The 19,423-nt window shown below is 44.6% G+C and overlaps 1 protein-coding gene across 4 annotated transcripts in view; it reads right to left on the bottom strand.

The window, feature by feature from the left end:
• The window catches only part of ntrk3a (neurotrophic tyrosine kinase, receptor, type 3a), a 189,580-nt gene that overhangs the window by 21,987 nt on the left and 148,170 nt on the right, over nt 1-19,423 (bottom strand). For all 4 annotated transcript variants that reach the window (XM_010884004.5, XM_010884005.5, XM_010884006.5 and 1 more), the window contains exon 12: nt 7,344-7,532. In XM_010884004.5, the coding sequence (XP_010882306.1) occupies nt 7,344-7,532 (189 nt within the window). The remainder of the gene's footprint in view (nt 1-7,343; nt 7,533-19,423) is intronic.

The following is a 19,423-nucleotide window of genomic DNA, read 5'->3' as shown; positions in this document are numbered from 1 at the left end:
TGGTTCTTTTTTACGGCTACCTTAACACACCTCCACCGCACATTGTGCTCCTAGCAAGATCTTCACTTCTCTCGCTCTATAAATGTTCCCAGTGACACAACTCATATTATATTGCTCTCGCGTGAATATACTATTATCTTTTCTACCCTAACAGTTTTATCGCTCAATCCCAACCTGTTGGTTACTTCACATTTATCGAGAGACAGACTGACACAGCGACAGTGAAGTGCGTGAGAAAACCGTTTGAGGCTTTTTGAATATGCCCATGCCATTAGTCGTACTTCAAAAAATTACATTTTTATCGATTTGGATCATTCACAGGGAGATTACCAAAAGGTAAAACCCTGACGGCCTAGTCTGTGGTTAATTAGAAATGTCTATTTCTACCCTCAGTGGGCTGGACTGTATCAAGCACATATGCACAACATGTGCAGAACAGGTGCCCTGAAGTTATCGCTTGTAAGGGGAAGGGGGGAGTGCTCGTTTCTTGCCAGCCAGGTTAATGGCTGCCCCTGTGCATTGGTGTAATGAAAACAGCTTGGGAATGCAAAGGGAGGGTCCAGGCGGCGTGTGTTCTGTTGTTGGGGCAGATGGCAGATGGTGGCCCCAAAACGAGTGTTCGAGGGGATCCCGGAAAGTACTGGCCCGGTCTGCAGCATCCCTCTAGCAGACTGTTACACGGCACAGACACAAGACACAGCTCAACATACAGAGAGGACGTTACCCTCCTCCGTCCACCTGCCCCTCCCGTCTCGCGTCCTGCCCTCGTGACTCCGATGCAACTCTCAAAAAACCAATAAACAAAATGCAAACGAGGGCCGGGACGTAAAAGGCTTCAATCTCCGAATCTCTCCATGCGAGTTGTCCACTAGGCTCTCATCCGAAACCCAGCGTCATCCTGACACGGCCGCCTCGTCTCATCTTTATTTTATTTCATTTCTCTAATGCAGAGGAGCAAAATGAATCTCTATCAGCACATTTCCTCCCCGGGCTCTGCCAGACACTGGCTGATACATAATGGAGAGCACGCTTCCCTTTCAGAGCGTAGTTCTCCAGGTGCTCTGGCTGAGGGGATGCTGGAGAACACTGCAGCTAACAGGGATGCAGAACCTGAAGTAGGCGCACAATCAAAAACACAACAAAAATAAAACCCTTGAAAACAAGTTAGAGGTTTTTCCATTCGGTTCCACTCGTTTCTTTCCGACCCTGTAAGGACAGACTTTTCTCTTCACAGAGTAATATGCTCCCATTCCTTTTCTCCACAGACCAAAGGCACGAGCATTGTACAAAATCCTCAGAAATTGCAGAGAGGAGCTGCAAACGCCGAGTTTAAATGGACCTGACCTTCCTTCACCCAACTTGGCGGTGAACCATGATGTACAACCAGACACAGGGAAGAGACGGGCAGTTTGCATCTAGCATGTGTGTTCAACGGATGTTGACACTGACAGGCGGAGAGACGGACACGCTGAGACAGGATATCGTACTCGGGTAATGCAGGGAAAGCGTCTTTTGTCAGAAAGTCTTGAAGGGAAACAAAAGACAGGGTGTCGTGTAACAACCTATTCACTGCCGATGAAACCTGAAGGTTGAACAGCCCTGTAAGTAAACATGACAATAACATGAATAATTGATTAGCTTTAAAGTGTGAGCAGCGGTGGGTGAAAAAGAAGTCTCATTGTGAATGGAGAGGCTTGTGAGGATGAGCAGAAGAACAGCAGGCCTCACTTCAGGGCATCACAACCATCCAAGCCTGGTTGGACGATTTCACCGTAGGAGCCATGTACATATGAAGAGGGCTGAACATACGGAGCATCTGGAGGCAGTGCCAACCCTCTCAGCAAGGCACGTCACCAAACAAAACAGGCCACGAGGAAGCCAAGGCCAGAGAGAGAGATCCAGATGGGAAAATCATCAATAACTCATGTGGTTCTAGTCGCCTTATAAATCAGCTATTCAATATTGAAGAGAAACCTTAGAACAGTGAACTGGGGTTACCAACATAGACTATGAAAAACAGCATATTTTCCAAGGGCTTTAAGACACATTGGTGCTTTCAATGCCCTTGCTGCTCTTAAGAGAGCAGCTCCTACTTTATGTCTGAACAGGGAAGATGGAAAGGATCCTTAAAAGCCAAAATGCATTCAAATGTGTTCTTAGTAGTAGGAGGGATGACTAATATTGGTACTCAAACTCTCTGGAATGATGACAGGAGCACTCAGAGCAATACTCAACACCCACTTGAGCTTTGAGCAACGAGGTTTTTTTTTTAATTCCAATTTATATTTGGAACATTTACGGAAAATACAGCTCTATAAGTTATATTAATTTAACAAATCTGTTCAAGGACATGCTCTTCCTGTTTGTTTGATTAATCAAAGTAGAGTCTGTAGTCTGTCAAAATGTGAAGCATTTGTAGTTTATCTCGAGTTTATTGGCAAATGAAATGCCAAAGCACTCCCACGAGTCTAGCCTGTTATGGAACAGTTATTGAGACGCTATCCAGGATGTCTACGTCGTATCCTTCAGCAGACGATGCATCCAGAAACGCCAATGGCAGCACAACAGGAGGTGGAGCGCGAAGCAAGTTTCGAGTCAGCCGTGTGATGACCGTTACGCCACCAGGATGCAATTAGAATGCTTTTAATGAGTTGGGAGACTCAAATTTGCATACATATAGCCATGTTAACTATTCCTTTCAGAAGAAATTAGCGGATGGGGGGAAAAAAAGCAACGGATTAAGCAAGTCATACATATCCAGCAGACGGTTAGCTTTTTGACTTGTTGATTATTCTGCGGTATACTCAGTGATGTAGGCTTTGTTGAAATTAGAGTGACAGATAACTTCACTGTCCTTTCATCTTTCCCACCCTAATGCTCCCTTTTCTAACAAGCCAGTGGTTCCAGATAACCCTAACCTCCTAGTTAAAAGGCCGGACAATGAGTAGGACATTTTCTAGACAATGGAGCTCACTGGATGTTGTTTGGGCCAAACAGAGACATAGATGGATGAGGGAAAAGGTTCTTGATACATGGCTATAGGTGATGAAGCAGGGTTTCTGCCAATAACTGAAATTAATTGCATCTGGACAAAATTCATCTCTTGCTCATGATCTTTGAGTGAGGGACAGCCATTAGTCAACTGGCGCTGTAGGAGGAGAAATGGGGGGATTGTATTTGGTCTGTTGTGTTGGAGAAGAGGGCCTACAGAGCACAACATTTCACATGTGGTTGGTTCTAAATGCACGTAATAACACCTTGTAACAGAAAATGACCTGTCTAACGAAAATGTAGTGAGCGAATGTAGGTAGTGAATTTTTCTTCTAAATCTTGGAAAATATTGACATTCCTTACACACAGCAAAGTAGAGCTCTTCAAGTGATTACTTTGTGAATAAATCAGATTAGACAACGATTCTTCACTTGCCGTATTTGCAATAATCTGTGAATGTATTCAGATTAACTCATTACAGATGAAGCTGTCAGATATGTTTCAGTAAAACACCAGTCAGAGAGAAACAGAAATGCTGTCTAAAGAGTCAAGGTATATGTCAGAGGCGGATCCGAATCAGCCTGTCAGGGGACCTCTTTCTTGTCATGCCTCTAATAAGGACTCATTTCCCACAGTCTTTGGATCTGCAGGTGATGGGACAGAATAGGTCAGTCCACGGGGTGTTCTCCTCCTATCAGTCCTCTCGCTCCCTGCAGTTAACCTGGCTGTGCTGCAGCCCACTAACTAGCTCCAGTAGACAGTGTGAACATTTTGACAGGGGGTACAGGATCTGACCACAGAGACTCTCATTATTGTAAATAGACATTAAAGTCGCCCGTCTCTCCGGTGAGACAGCCTGTCATCAGAACATTCTAGAAACTCTTTTTGTTTTTAATCTGCCTATTTAAGGAATTCATCTACCGAACATAATTCTGCTTTCCTGCTTTTTATTCATTATTTGTGTTTTTAAGTCTGTAATTATCCAGCTATTTGAGCACCATAAATACACACTTCAGACTCAGCAGAGTCTCTGTAACTACAACCACTCCAAGTTTATTGATCTGAATGTAAGCTGAGTACCGTTAGCAATGGGTAACATAGATAATGATATTGCGTTGAATTGTGTACTGCCAAACCCCCCCCCCCATTCATTTTTATACACAATTGCAGTAACATACAATTTTGTAATAGATTTGTAGTTTAAAATATATTTTGGGGATAGCCACATATGTGCTAAAACTCATTGTTAAATTACTAAACGCTCAATCTCTCAAGTCATTCCAAATGAATTAGTTATTCAAACAAGGTGAGTAAATGAGCACATTATTACTATTATTTAACGCACCTAAATTATACTCTGTAACTTGTGCACATCGTCTAAATAAAACCTAAGGCTGACAGCCATGTACATGTCTGACATTGGATGAAGCCATTGGATTTAATGCTGCAGTCGGAGAAAACAGAAATACCAATGGTGATGAGCACACAAGGTGACTTCCATGATGGATCTGATTGTTCGTCAGCTGCGGCATCAGACTGGCTGAGGGCATTCTGTGATTTATGTTTCTATAAAGACATGTGGAAAATCGCCCTTGTGAAATGACTGAGTGCTATCTGTGTTCTCCATGCTTTCTGAGCTTGGGGCCGACTGAGAAAATGACTACAGCACTCTAGGGGCCATGGATATCTACTAGAGCTCGCTCTTGCTGTAAATAAGTTTTAAAAAAGACCTGGAGTGAGATGGTGAGGGCTGATGTTGTCTCTGCTGAAAGAAAAGTTAGCCTCTGTTTGAAGGCATCTTTAAATATACAAGGAGCCTAAGTGAGTCTAGTATTTGTATTATACAGAATATATCCATAATCACAAACAGAAGAATATATGACTTAACGGAAACCGAAAGCATGCATCTGAAAATATGAACGTATTGTGCTATGTTTAAAGAACATTATACTCACTTGCACTAAAGAGGATGATATGTATTGCATTTCAAAAAATAGGTAATAGAGTTTATTAAAGACTTCAAGCATTTGAGCTCAAAAAGTAATTTCCCAGTAAATTCTAACGGTACTGTGGACAACAGCAGTCAATAGTGTGTAAATTCTCATTGCTTTCTATTCCTCTGATCTCTCTGAGAAAGAAAAAAAAAAGGTATTGTTCAGTGCCATTTGAAGGAAAATCTAAGAAAATAAAGACGGTCTAGGTTTTCCTGCTGTACTGGTGGAATAAATCTCATTGAGAACTAAATGTCTATAAGGTCAGCTTTAGCTCAGTGCTCAGTGTTTCTCAGAGTTTCTGGCAAAGGATGTTGGATCTCTAATATTCTACAGACAAGGCCTTGATGTGTACATATACTGTAATACCCAGTAGTCATTAGACATGGTGAAATTCTGTGTTTGTAGATGTTTATAGTTATTTGTAGATCTGATATTTTAATGTCATTTTGGGTCTTTTGTGATATTTTATGGTATGTTTCTGGCATTTCAGTGGTTGGTTTGTGTATTTTCGTGGTATATTGAGGGGTGTTATTGTCTTTTGTGATTGCTTGTGGAACTTTCTGTTTTTGTGCGGTATTTACAGGTCATTAGCAGTTATTTTTGGCATTGTTTACTGGGATTGTTATACGCAGTTTGGGATACAGAGTTGCAATATTTTCTGGTACTTGTGCCTGTTTGTGCTTATTACCAGGACCTGGTCTCACTTCCAAACCCTGTTAGCCCCCATAGTCTGAACCATTTTGTAGAGGTGTGTGTGTTTGTGTGTGTGACTGCAGGGGCAGGTGTGTGATCTGTAGTCCACTCATTACATTAAACACAGCCCCGCTGGTTCTGATGAGAACCGCGGCTGCAGAGTTCCAGCTCCTCATCTTTCTCCCGAGCGTACGAATTCACATCACCGCTGCTTGTCCCCTGTCTGACATGACAAATCCTGCTGCTTTACAAGCCATTTATGATGTGCTTTTCTATAACCTCCAGGCACTTCTGGATTGTATATCAGATGGAACAGCGGATATTGGCTTGGTTTGCCTCCGTGGGCCTCTTTTATTTCTCTCTTTTCATCAAGGTGCGCAGACGTGCGAACAATTAATGTCTCACGGATATCCGGGCTTCGGCCACATTTAATATTGACCAAACTCCAGGTGTGATAAAATGTTTACATGCTAAGTCATTATGAACATAGCCTGCTGCTGAGTAATTCCGCACTAACAGCGGTGGAATAGGCGGTAATAGTGGGATGTATGAAATGCTTTACTATTACATGGCTGACTAATGCTAAATGGGCCATGCATAACATAACACTGAAAGCACCTGGAGACAAATGAAGGCCTCAGCTACACATTCCTAGGAAACCCAGATTTTTCAAAACGAAAGTTTTTTTATATTTTTTTATTAGAGTAAAATCTACAGTAATTCAACACACTCTCCACATGGAAGTGTTTTTTCACAAGCTAAAGCAAGGGTTATAGCCTAGTCTATTATCAATACGGAATCAAAACACTCTGAAAGATAAAGTCAATAAATAAATATAAACTCATTAGGAAACAAGTGAACTGAAAACATAGATCTGAGAGCAGGAAAAGTCAATGTGTGGCACAATGTGGTTATGTAATGTAAGTAATGTAATCAGCCGCTGTGAATTCTTCAAGGGATATCAAAATCCAGAGTACATCACTGGGGCTCCAACGTCAAAGGAATTCAATGGAAGCAACATTTTAGAGAAAACAAATACAAGTATTTTGAGATAAATGGGGATAAGAGCTGTTTGGATACACTAAAAATGGAGAACAATGAGCGGATCTGGCTGACGATGTAGTCCGCTATTAGATCCAGGTTCCTGGAACTCATGAGATGATGATTCATCAGAAGGCACCTTTATAGGCAGATATACGTTTTAAGCCGATTTGACACAGCTCACTCACTTTCAGGAAATATTCCTACAGAAGAGAATCGGTAGAAAGGCATACACAGCCAAAAGAGTGTGTGCGCTGAGGTAGGAAATAAGACATAAACATACAGTATCTGCGTAAAGGCTGTAAATCTTATTCTGAATCATAATTATGACTGAGGTCATACAGAGGGCAGAACGCTCCACGGAGAGACATTAAACACCGCTGCAAAGCGGGATATACCTTCCAATTCCAAAGACTAAAACATTCCCAGATTAGGAAAGATCAAGGCATGCAACAAGGAGTAAACGATTTAGGTGTGATTTCAACCCGGCCTAAACATACGAATAAATGGAAGTGAAAAATGGAATGAAAAAACGATCCCGTCTACACGACACCGCTCCGTCCGAAGCACGGCCTGTGTCAGTCGGGACACACTGAAGGACGGCGGTCAACACCGTGTACTCACAAGTGGCCGGCTTGTTGCAGTTGTGCCCGTGCCTGAAGTACTGCGGGTTCTCAATGACCGGGATACGGGTCATGCCGATGACCACGGCGTCCGGGCCGGCGTCCAGGGTACACGGGGTGATGATGCCATGGTTGACGTGGTGCAGGGGGCTGGCCGAGTCCTCCTCGCCACTGATCACTGCCACCGGTCCTACAAAGAAGACAACGTGGTTACGGTCCGGTGCACAGGAACGTCCAAAAGGATGATGGGGGAGGGAGACAGGGACAAAGGTGCGGCGAGGGAAAACCCACAGACACATTGAGGTCTGCCAACGTACCAAAAGAGCGCCATTGCCCAAACATCGTTGCGGCAGTTTAATCTAAACTGAATGCAGAACAGGAAGATAAATAAATGAGCTTTCCCATTTATAATGTATTAATATGTCTGAAAGCAATAGGCAGATAGACACATTTGTCAGTATACAAATTATCTCAGTACGCCTCATTTCGGCTGCCCTCAGAATGCTTAAAGCAATCTAAACAAGCATTAAATGGCTTAGCCTAAGTATGAACCCAACAGTCTTTGCTACAATGGCCCAGGGCCTCTATTATCCATCAAATTCCAACCCCAGCCCTCACATTACTCAATGTTCCATTCATCTCACGACGCCACAACTCCCATGCTCGTTCGAAATGCTCTTTGCTCCTCATCTGACAGAGCCGTGAGAAAACGGAAACAGGCAATAAACGGCGGTATACATTTCAAAGCTTTGTTTTGGGAATGTCAGATAAGTCAACAGTCTGTCCCTATTAGGCAATGTACTGTGTCAGTTGGAGGCAAACGCAAGCCTTATTAAATGGCTACAGCACAAAAGCGCTAAGTGCTAGCCAACGTACCGGTTTGACAAGCGATCGAGGAAGACAGATGGGATTCACCGACCCCTCTGTAAAAAAGGTCAAGTGTTCAGACATGGGAAGAAGGGTCAAAGGTCAACTGACAGACACGCTGCCTACTTAAAGCACCTTTCACACAAAGGTCACATCCGTATTGACACATTGGCACATCTGCAGTGCCTCTGACGTGGCCTCAGCGGGGAGAGAGCGTTTCACTCCACCACGCCCGATGAACTACAGCCAATCTCCGCACACCCAATCAACAGTGAGTGTTTTGGATGAGCCAAATAGGACAGCTCTCAGCATCCGGTAACGGTAAACAGTGAATTTGAGATTTACCCTTACAAATGCATTATGCCGTGAGAATGGCTTTCAGCCGTAGGGAAATACTGCAACAAGAGACATACCCTCTCCACAAATGCTAAGGAAAAAAACATTGAAATCAGTATGAATATGATTTAAAGACCTTTCAGTGTTTCCGAGAGGTATCGCCATTCCGCTCCTCTCTCAGCGGCCATAAATGTCAGAGCAGAGAGTGAAAATAACAACAAACTAACTCTATTATACAGCTGCGCAAACTTCTGCAGGAAAATGAGAATAATGGCAGTAATAATTTTGGTTATCAACATACACTGTAGATGTTTTCCATCTCCTGTCTCAATGAAACATCCATCATAGTTTGTTTTCAATTTAAGACAAGGACACAGGGACTATTTATTGCAGTCAATTTTCACAGCAACTTCCATCATAACTTGCGACTGATCTAATCAGCAATACACAATCAACAGACTGGGTACAATCAATCTCGGATAACTAAATATCTTCCACAGCGGGCCCTTTCTTGACAATGCCCAGAGAGGCTCGGTAATCGGCAAAAGCGACAGCAGCGTCATTAATAGATGGATAGTGAAATGAATCAAACAGTGCTCAGGATCTGAGGCGCTAAGAGAGGGATGTCATGCTAGAACACTGTGAATCAGCTCAGCGGTGCCCCGTGGAGAGGGGTGGATCTCTCTCTCCCTCTCCGAGTTGTCGACCGAAGCAAAGCCCCTCTGTGCAGCTCAAACAAATGTGATTACGGTGGGAGCCTCCCATGGCGTCCGCCACGCACAAGCCTGTGGTAACACTCAGCTGAACCGCTACTGGATTGGCTCCTGTCTGCCCCGCGCTTCAAGTAGTGACTCGGGAAGCGGAAGGAAGGAAACAGAGCAATTCAAAAAGACAATCTCAAATGGAAGCCCGAGCTGAACCCTTTCAATTGCTTTGTCAACTTGCCGTGCCGTTACGCAGTCGAACGGAAAACCGCGGCAGGAATCGGCGCACTAGCAGAACACATAAATGCTCACGCTTCAACCGCCCTCTCGCGCACGCGCTCACATTCGTTATTTAGCGATAATAGCTCATTAAATGAAGGCAGCAGCGTTGTGTTAGGACTGTTCAACACTGACTTGACACTGGTAGTGGGGCTGCATTGCTGTAGATACACTGCAATACGCAAAGGCTGTAGGTGCCCCAGCGCCTTAGCGGGCGTGTCTTTCTGAGCCACTGTTGGGTTCTATGGCGTTCTAATTATCTGCATGACTGACTAACACCAGCGGGGTCCTGACAGGATAACAAGTCCACATAACTCTGCCTAACAAAGGCTCTGTCAATCAGGCCAAACCAACAGCGGAGCAGAAATCAATGCTATCAGTGTGGCGAGCCTGTCTCTGGAGTCCATGTGATGTATGAACATAATAAAGTCCAACTGGGACAGGACAAGGTCCTGCGTGATGGACAGGACGCCGGGCCAATCGGGAGCCGGCACACCGACGGCAGGAACCGTAATCGCTGTGATCAGAAGGGCGATGGGTGTTTCGATTAGCCCATTATCGACACCTACAGTACTTTAGGTTCTAATGGGCCACGTTCTGCGGCACTGGCAACCCGGTCAATTCAGGGGACAGTGGTGAGTTGTGATGATGGAATGGTTGGAAGGAAGAACATGCACACACTGTATATTAGATTAGTCAATTTCATTAAATGGTCAACGCATAATTCATTTTCAAGATTATTAATGGTAAATTCATATTGAATGATCTTCCAGAGAGTGTTCAAAAAAAAATTAATTACTTTTGGCCTTTAGGACTAAAGGCTATGGTCTATGTCCTTCTGACTGCCAAATGACCACTTCTGCTAATTAGGTCATTTAAGATGCTTTTCCCATTCCTTCCCATTCCTTTTGACCCCCCGAGTCTGGGGTGATACACCATAACTCAGGCTAGGAGTACCAAAGGAATCAACGTAAATGCTAAGAGGATTATTTACCTTGCCTGCCTACCCAAACCCCTTGGTCTGGCAGGTCTCCTGGACCACCTGGTCGCAGAAATGACCCAACATTCTGTTTGATCCGTCTGGCTGGTCCCAGTAACTGATGATTTGGGCCAGAGCCAGAACGGATGTCGGTGAGGCAACATTTAAAAAAGGTGTTATTGGTTGTGATCCTCTGATTACTTAGAGGTGATCCACCCACTGAGGACCCTGTTAAGTACAACACTCCTCATCTCCACGTCACATTAATGGCTCAGGTGAGTCTCAGGTGACATCATTTTTGTTGTCAGGCAAGTTTTACCACTGTTCTTTTTCCCCTTTACTCTATAACGAATGTCGCACGCAACTCATTTTCAACACAGCCAAACCTAAAGTTAGCTAAATATAGCAGCAATGCCACTATCCACTACTTCCTATGCACCTTCTTCAGACTGTTACATCAAACTTGTTCAATATTACTTTTATATAAGTGACAGCCTGTTGGATCACTTTGTTCTATTTAAAAAAAGGAACAAGATTGTACACAGACAATTAAAAATGACATACATTAGTCAGTCCCTTTATTTTGCTTTCTTTTAGCAGCCAACGTCAATAAAAGCGCTCGAGTCAATTTCTTTAAGTGGCTGAACGGGGGATGAATTGTGACCCATCATGATGAATTCATACTAAGGCAATACATTGCCCCATCTCTCCTGGTCTTAGTCGTCCCTCTCTCCTGTCCCCTTCGCAGATGCAGTGGATTGAACAGAATATAAAATGTCTACACTGGGCTGGCATGTAATAAGACTAAAGAGGGTTAAGTGCAAATCCATTCGCAGTAATGCTAGCGATGTTCAAGTGTGCAGTTAGCATAGGAAGGGGACAGTACTGAATACCTAATGTTGATAGGACATTACACAAGGAAGTACTAATAAAAGGGCAATAATACTGTCAGCGAAGCTTCATGGGCTTTTACGAAAATCACTTCATGGAAAGGGTTGGATCAACTCAACGCAGATGCGTTACGTCACTGTGAACAGCTTCTTCCCAGTGATCCGAACTTCACATATCCCAATGTTCTGCAGTTTCAATTGAAAGGAAGGTATTTCAGCTGTCCACAATGTACTTTCAGGCCTTCGTCAAGCCGGAACATTACATAAAGCACTTTAAAAAATGGATTTAAAAAAGGAATACTTTCTTCTATAACACCCCCCCCCCCCCCCCCCCCCCCCCCCGCTTCAAGGCCAATTCTATTTGTTGCCAAAAAGGAAACATCATTTTTAAACTCTTTCTTCTTATTCAACTGAAGAACAAAGCCAATTTAATAAGATACTGGAGATGGAGGGCAGAGAGCCAAGTATTTGCTGGCAAGAGATGGACTGAAGGAGGGGAAGGAAGAGGAGGGCGGGGAGGGGGCGGAGGGCCTCAGGGCCAGGGGCAGGAAGTGGCAAATAAACGATGGGCTGCTGGGACTGTCAACTCAGGGACATTTCCCCAGAACACACATGTCCCCGGCAGGCACAGAGAGTTCCCGCGCCGCCACAACACGCTCGCACAACAAACACTGGAAATGAGCCGCGACATTTAATCGGTTTCTATTTTTGCAATTAGTTCTAAATTAATGCTGATCGCTTCCGGCTGTGTATTTTTACTTTGACTTCTAAATGCAGATTTGTATATAGTACAACGAGATCTATGTCCGTGTCGCTTTTTCTGACAGTAGCTGTCAATCAGGGATGGTGCTAAGCTTAACTGCACATAAGATACATGCAAATTAGTCTTTTTTTTCAGCATTTTCTTTTCCCCTAGCCCCAGTTAATTACAAACCGTAAACAAATCAAGCACATCCACAATCCATATACAGCTCATACTGTAAAAGAGCAGCGTACTGTACATCTTAACATGGTCGCGACTCAAACCGCGCATGAAAACCAGGCAGAGGATCTGGAGGAATGAGCGAGGTGAAAGTGGAGAGGAGTTGTGAAGGTGAAGTCAAAGAGAAACCCAGCGATGCGGTTCGGGTGGCTCGCAGCAAACCCAGTTTAAAGGCCCGATCTCACAGCTAATTAGGTGGCCATGGTGCGCCGTGGCTCTGGGGCTGGGTATTGGACCTGAGCACTCCACTGAGTCTCTCTACTTCCTCATAAATCCATTAACGGGGGGTGATTTGGCGAGCGTGTTGCCGTGGATGTCGCGCTGTTAATCAGGGCGAACGTGTGACCCAAAAAAGAGAGGGAGTGCGATGATGGCGAAGGGCAAGTTTAACCCTCCGCAGGAAGTTTCCGGAACGTACTGCTTAACCCGGCCGACACGTTTGCCCCAGCGTGAGGCCTTGGCACAAGCCGTGGAGCATGCAGCCTGACCTGGAACGGGACGACGCGAGATACAGCAACAGCTTTTCCACATGCGAACACCTGCACCTAGTGAATTGGGATTATATCGATGGTCATCGACGGTACGTCCTCTGAGTTAACTGGAGAACGTCCTCTGTTCCATGTCCCCGACCTCATAGTTGTGACAAACTGTGACAAAATACCCCGGGCATAAACACAGTCATTTTTATGGCCCTAAGCAAAGTAGGCTGTGGGATATTTATGGCCCAGTCACAACAGCCGCTGTGTATTTAGTTTATAAGTGCATAAAAGCGCTTTGAGAGAGGCGAGGGGAATGAAAGGACAGTGCAGCAGCAGTCCAGCCTGAGGGGACGGATGAAGGGCCGAAAGCACTGGACAGAGGGTCACTATCCACAGGAATACATCAATCACCTCCTATTGTACGACTCACCCTGCGCCAGTCTACTGATCTCCAAGGTTTATTTGTTTGTGTTAGTGTCTGTGTTTGTCTGTGTGTGTGTGTGTGTGTGTGTGTGTGCGCGCGCGCGCGATTCTTACTGTGCAAGATTTACATTTTGCCAAAGTTTGACTTATTCATGCTGAAAATGTATTCACATTTAACTGAATGTCAACTGGAAATCAAGGGAGTGTAAATAACAACAAGTTATTTTTTGAGTATGTTATCTATTGTCTGTACATTTTGAAGAATGTATAATAATGTATTTGCTGTTCTCAAAGAGCTATGGCCTGTGGGCTGTTTAACATCACAGCAGAAGGTCTGTGGCATGCAATGTGCGTGGGACCTCACAGAATTGTAGCACAGGTACACGTTTCAAGAAAGATGCACTGCCTCACAACCCGAGGTTAACATATAATCTACACTAGTGCGCCATTCTCCATTGTGCCATGAGATGCATAGGAACAGAAAAAAAAAAACTAGAATGGGAGAGAAAAGTTTTTCAAATAGGAGAGTACTGAGTGAGATCTATGCATAGAAAATGGAGGCGTTAGTGTGGACCATTAGGAGTGGAGACAGTGGGCTGAGACCAAGCAGGATTCAGAAGGAGGTTAAGGCCTGAGCAACTACACAAGCACAAACTACTGCGCTCACAACAGCAACAAAAAAAGCAATATAATAAAATGGAATTTGTGAGTATATTTACCGTTGGCAATAATGCATTATTCATGTGAAGTTACGAGCGCACACTCCTGTGTCTCCTGTTAGGATTCTAATAAAACCTGAGAGCCTGACAAGCCAAAAGACACACTAGCAAATCAAATCGCGTTCAGAGACATGCACGGTTCAGACGTAAATGGTATCCGTAAGCCTTTTGGACGTCATCTGGAATAACCTAGACAAGCAGCGAATAGGGGAAGACGACGTTCCCATTCTCCATCCCTCCACTTCATTCAGCCCAACAGAATGCTAACAAAGCATGCTAACAAAGAACCAGAAAAATGTGGGAATGATCCAGGCCCCGTATTCAAACCGGTGGATGTTTCTCAGACGTTTACTAACTTGTACACATCAGGCGCCCGCGAACATGTGATCGGCGAGTCATAAAACTGTAATCGCACCGGGATTGAGCCAGTTGCATGTTTTATGACATCCTGCTCTGGGGGATTCCACTCATTACGCTATTTGCCCTTGGCAGCCCGGTTCTGCCTGTCCTCAGAGTGACCCCGGCTGGCCTTCGAACACACACAGAGCCTGCATACATACACACATACACACATACATACACACATACACACATACCACAGCTTAAGCCAAACAAACCATTCTAAAGACAAACTAAAGTAAACCGTACGTCTGCCAATAACGGAATGGGCTCTATGAGTAGTGGTTGTGTAAGGACTACCTTCTTCACATTCAGTTTCTCCTCCTTCACCAGCCAGGCTTTATGTTTCTCCTCCTTCACCAGCCAGGCTTTATGTTTCTCCTCCTTCACCAGCCAGGCTTTGTGTTTCTCCTCCTTCACCAGCCAGGCTGTGTGTTTCTCCTCCTTCACCAGCCAGGCTGTGTGTTTCTCCTCCTTCACCAGCCAGGCTGTGTGTTTCTCCTCCTTCACCAGCCAGGCTGTGTGTTTCTCCTCCTTCACCAGCCAGGCTGTGTGTTTCTCCTCCTTCACCAGCCAGGCTGTGTGTTTCTCCTCCTTCACCAGCCAGGCTGTGTGTATCTCTGTAGGAGGACAGGGTCTCTGTGCAGCACCAACTCCCGTTGGGCATACGTAATGTTGCAGCGCCGCACGGGGTCCAAGAGACCTCATCCGTCGTTCCCCTCGTCCGGTTCCCCCAGGAAACCGCACATGGCGCAATCCCGTGATCGGTGGTGGGGTGGGAGGGTGTAAATCAAAGAGAGGAGCGATGACCACACGCACCCGTCACACGCGGCGGAAAACATTTCCCTGATTGCGCGCTGCAGGGGAGGCGGGCGACGCCCCCGGCATGCTAATGACCTGCCTCTCCAGCGCTACACGTGGGGCCGGCGGGGGGGTAGCAGGGGAGGTGGGCCATGGAAACCATCTGTTATTAAAAGCCCAGGCTGGGGGATGGTGGCGGGGGACACTGATGATGTTTCATGGGCCCGCGTAGGCCATCATTAACGTAACTTTATTACCGGCGCTTGGGCTGGGCGAAAGGCCGTGGGGCGGAACAAGGGGAGGGGGTTAGAATACCTAAACGAAGGCCATCGCTCAATCAGGTGTCCACGAGTGGCACAGCCCTCCTTAAAATCATCCCTATCCATCTTCTTTATCATGTTTTCTCCCCTCCCTCTCATCCTCCTCACTCCCTCCCTCTCATCCTCCTCACTCCCTCCCTCCCGCTAGCCCTTGTCAAGTCCTCTCTCCCGTGGCAGGGGCCAGGCCAAACCAATATGGATCCTGCGCCTGGCCTCAGCGGGCCCACGGTGTGGGAGGGGGCTGAGGGGACAGTTCGCATGGCGCATGGAGCCCGTCATGGATGACAGACAGCAGGGCACATGAAACAGGGAGTGGAGGGGGCACGCCAGTCTGAGCACGCTGTCACACATAGGAAAGAGACTAAGTGATAACAGGCCGCGTGTCATTTCACACACTGTGCGCGCACACACACACACACGCACACGTGCCTATTAGCAATACCTACTGTCTGTCTGCCACGGGAAAGTCCTCGCGTCTACACGAGCAAGCCATCCTGGGAAATGGATGAAACCCAATAGATTTTCCGGCGGTTTCTGTCACTGGCGAGTTCGCATTCAAACACGTTAAAACTTCAGGGAATGATAAAGGTCCGTCATTATGCGCAGTTAGGCACACCAAACCATCAACCATACCAAAAACAACGTGATAACACTCTAAATTGCTTTCAAAGAGCAAAATATCACGTTAAGCATTGGCTTTAGCGCGTGAGTGCGTGGGGTTTGTTTGTGTGTGTGTGTGTGTGCCCTCTGACAGCTCTGGTGTTGTGCGATGTATCAGAAACAGTAATGGCCAGACAGAGCAATCAAAGAAGACACTAAACCGTTGAGACAGGTCAAGGTTTTTCATTTCAAAGCTATCAGCGTATTAGAGCTGACGTGCCCTTTGGATCCCAGCGCCGTCCCCTTCCTCCTGCCTGTAATTGGTTTACTGGTGAACGCAGAGAAAGTGATGTCAGCACAGTGACAGGAGAGGCATGCTGGAAGACACTGGACCAAACAACTCCCCTCCCTCCATGGGAGGATGCCTGTATGTCTGCCTGTCTGTCGGCATGGCGGGGTGGAATGAGGTGATTATGACCGTTGTTGTTCTCCATTTGCAATGCATTTATTCGTCACATGGGACCAGCCCTGGAAATGGAGAACGTCACCAGCCAGTAACCAAACAACAGAGACGACGTGATGGGACCAGATCTGAACGCAGGTCGCCAGTTGTATGTGGTCTGCAGTGCTCAACACTGTGCCGGACCACAGCACGTATAACCATTCTAGTGTTAATTCAGGAGATAAATTAACTCTATGATTTACATTAACACCCAGTGGTGTTAAATTTAGTTTGTGTCTGTTTTCCTCAGCAGATAGTAAACAATTCACAATAAAATCATGTCAACAACTCATCCTTTCCAGGTTTTCCACATTTCCTACTCTTTAAATACTATATGAGGTGTTAATTCCCCTACTGGGTAAGTAAAACAAAGTCCAGGCACTATGTTAATTAGAAGTGCAATGTCAGTGTTTCCAGATATCTGTGAAATATGATGAATAATTACTTAGTTACTTTTCAGTGTAGGAATAATGTGGGCAAAAAAACAGTCTACTGGCATAAAAAATGTTTGCCAGTAGACTGCTGATTGGCCACTTTCTCTAGGTCGATGATTGTCCAGCACACTCTAATTACCAATCATATTACTGAGAATGTTTGGTTTTGTCTGTCTGACATACAAACATGATGATTTGATCTTTTTTTTCTGCTTTAGTTACAAATAAGTGTGTATAACAACTTGATAGATAATGAAAAATCTAAGGTAAAATAAAATGTTCAGTCACAACAAAAATACAAAATTGGGGAACCCCTAATTTATTGCGATACATGCCATGTACAATGTGTTTCCTACATTTCAGTCAAGAGTTAACAATTGCACCTTTTCTGGCATATCTGCCAAGAAAATTTAATTTCATTCCTTTTTAAATGCACTGTGATTGTCCATTTACTTGGGAGAATGCACCAGTGGTACTTCAACCTGAAAATCCACTCACTTCCCGAACATTTTGTTTTCTTATAGACCTAATAAATGATTACTCTTTTTTTGGCCATCAACCAACACGTCACCAACCTGATAAAGAAAGTGAAAACACATTTTTCTAAATGTGTGCCAATTAAGTGAAGCCAAAACATTTGAAATATCTGAGATACAAAATATTGAGACACTTTACTTTTATTTTGGCAGCGATCACAGCTTTCAGTCTTTTTGTGTATGCCTCTATCAGCTTTGCACACCTGTATTTAGGCAGTGCCTCCCATTCTTCCCTACAGATCCTCTCAAGCTTTGTATGATTACATGGGGTGTCGGTGAGTTTGTGATCAGTGAACTGCGATCTTCAGGTCTCCCCACAGATGTTTAGTGGGGTTCAAGTCCAGGATTAGGCTGGGCCACTCGAAGACATTCATAGACCTGTCCCGAAGACTTGAAGACATTCACAGACCTGACCCAAAGACTCGAAGACATTCACAGACCTGACCCAAAGACTTGAAGACATTCACAGACCTGACCCAAAGACTCGAAGACATTCACAGACCTGACCCAAAGACTTGAAGACATTCACAGACCTGACCCAAAGACTCGAAGACATTCACAGACCTGACCCAAAGACTTGAAGACATTCACAGACCTGTCCCGAAGACATGAAGACATTCACAGACCTGACCCAAAGACTTGAAGACATTCACAGACCTGTCCCGAAGACATGAAGACATTCACAGACCTGTCCTGAAGACTCGAAGACATTCACCGACCTGACCCGAAGACTTTAAAACATTCACAGACCTGACCCAAAGCCGCTCCAGTGTTGCCTTGGCTGTGTACTTTGGGTCACAGGCATGCTGAAAGATGAATCTTCCCCTGGTTCTGAGGTCCTGTGAGCTCTGCACATTTTGTAATTCCAATAAGTTGAAACACATTTTTTAAAAGTGTTTTATCGGTTTATCATTATGGGATATTAATGGAAAAAATTTATCTCGAACACAACCAAATGTGCATAAAGTGAGTATTCGCACACGCTTTTCTATCTGTCGCAATAGGCACACATACATTACAAGTTCCATTCCATCATGTCTACAACAAGACCTTTATAAAAAGACATATAGCTAGTTAAAGACAGCGGATCCCACCATGTCCCCATTATTGTGTTAGCACTCAAAGCCAGAGCGGCAGAAAATACCAACTTCCAAAGATGGCAAAATGCTGCAAAACAAATGGCTTGGTACAATCACACATGATGGCTTGGTACAATCACACATACAGACATACAGCATGTCCAACCATGTGTTTCAGTCGGTCACCTGTTTCCTGCCAGAACAGGATAAAACCTGGTTTTCCCTATCACATCACCTAGTCAAGTGGATTGCAAGAGTAATCCAGAGTCATATTATTAAGTACGCAGTATCCATCGGTTATAAAACTGGAGAGGAATCACTATGCAATTAAGACAGACTCTAAAATCACATAATTACATAGAACACATGCACATATTCTGGACACTGCATAGTATTATGGTGAAAATGTATACTGTTTAAAAGGCAAGGCACTTAATTTCCCATTGATACCATGGCTCTTCCACCCGTTTTATACCTGTACCCAAACAAATGTAGGTAAAAAATAAGACAATAGGTATCAAATAGGTATCAAAATCAAAATAAACTAGGTTTTAAAGTATCTTTCCATTATCTAAGTGATTGTATATTTCTTTGACCATATTGTAAGCCCAAGTAAAACGGTCGTGGTTATGTTGCAATGGACAAAATCATAAATCACTTGAAGTGTTGGACTGTGTGTCTTGAAACAATGCTCTCTCACTCAGGAAGAACAGGTTAGAGTGAGGGCAAAGAAACATTTCTCTCTCCCAACT

The sequence above is a fragment of the Esox lucius genome, chromosome 19 (assembly GCF_011004845.1).
Source record: "Esox lucius isolate fEsoLuc1 chromosome 19, fEsoLuc1.pri, whole genome shotgun sequence".
In the NCBI taxonomy this organism is placed as follows: Eukaryota; Metazoa; Chordata; class Actinopteri; order Esociformes; family Esocidae; genus Esox; species Esox lucius.
Note: the sequence above shows the minus strand (reverse complement) of the source record. Positions and strands in the feature narration are given on the sequence as shown.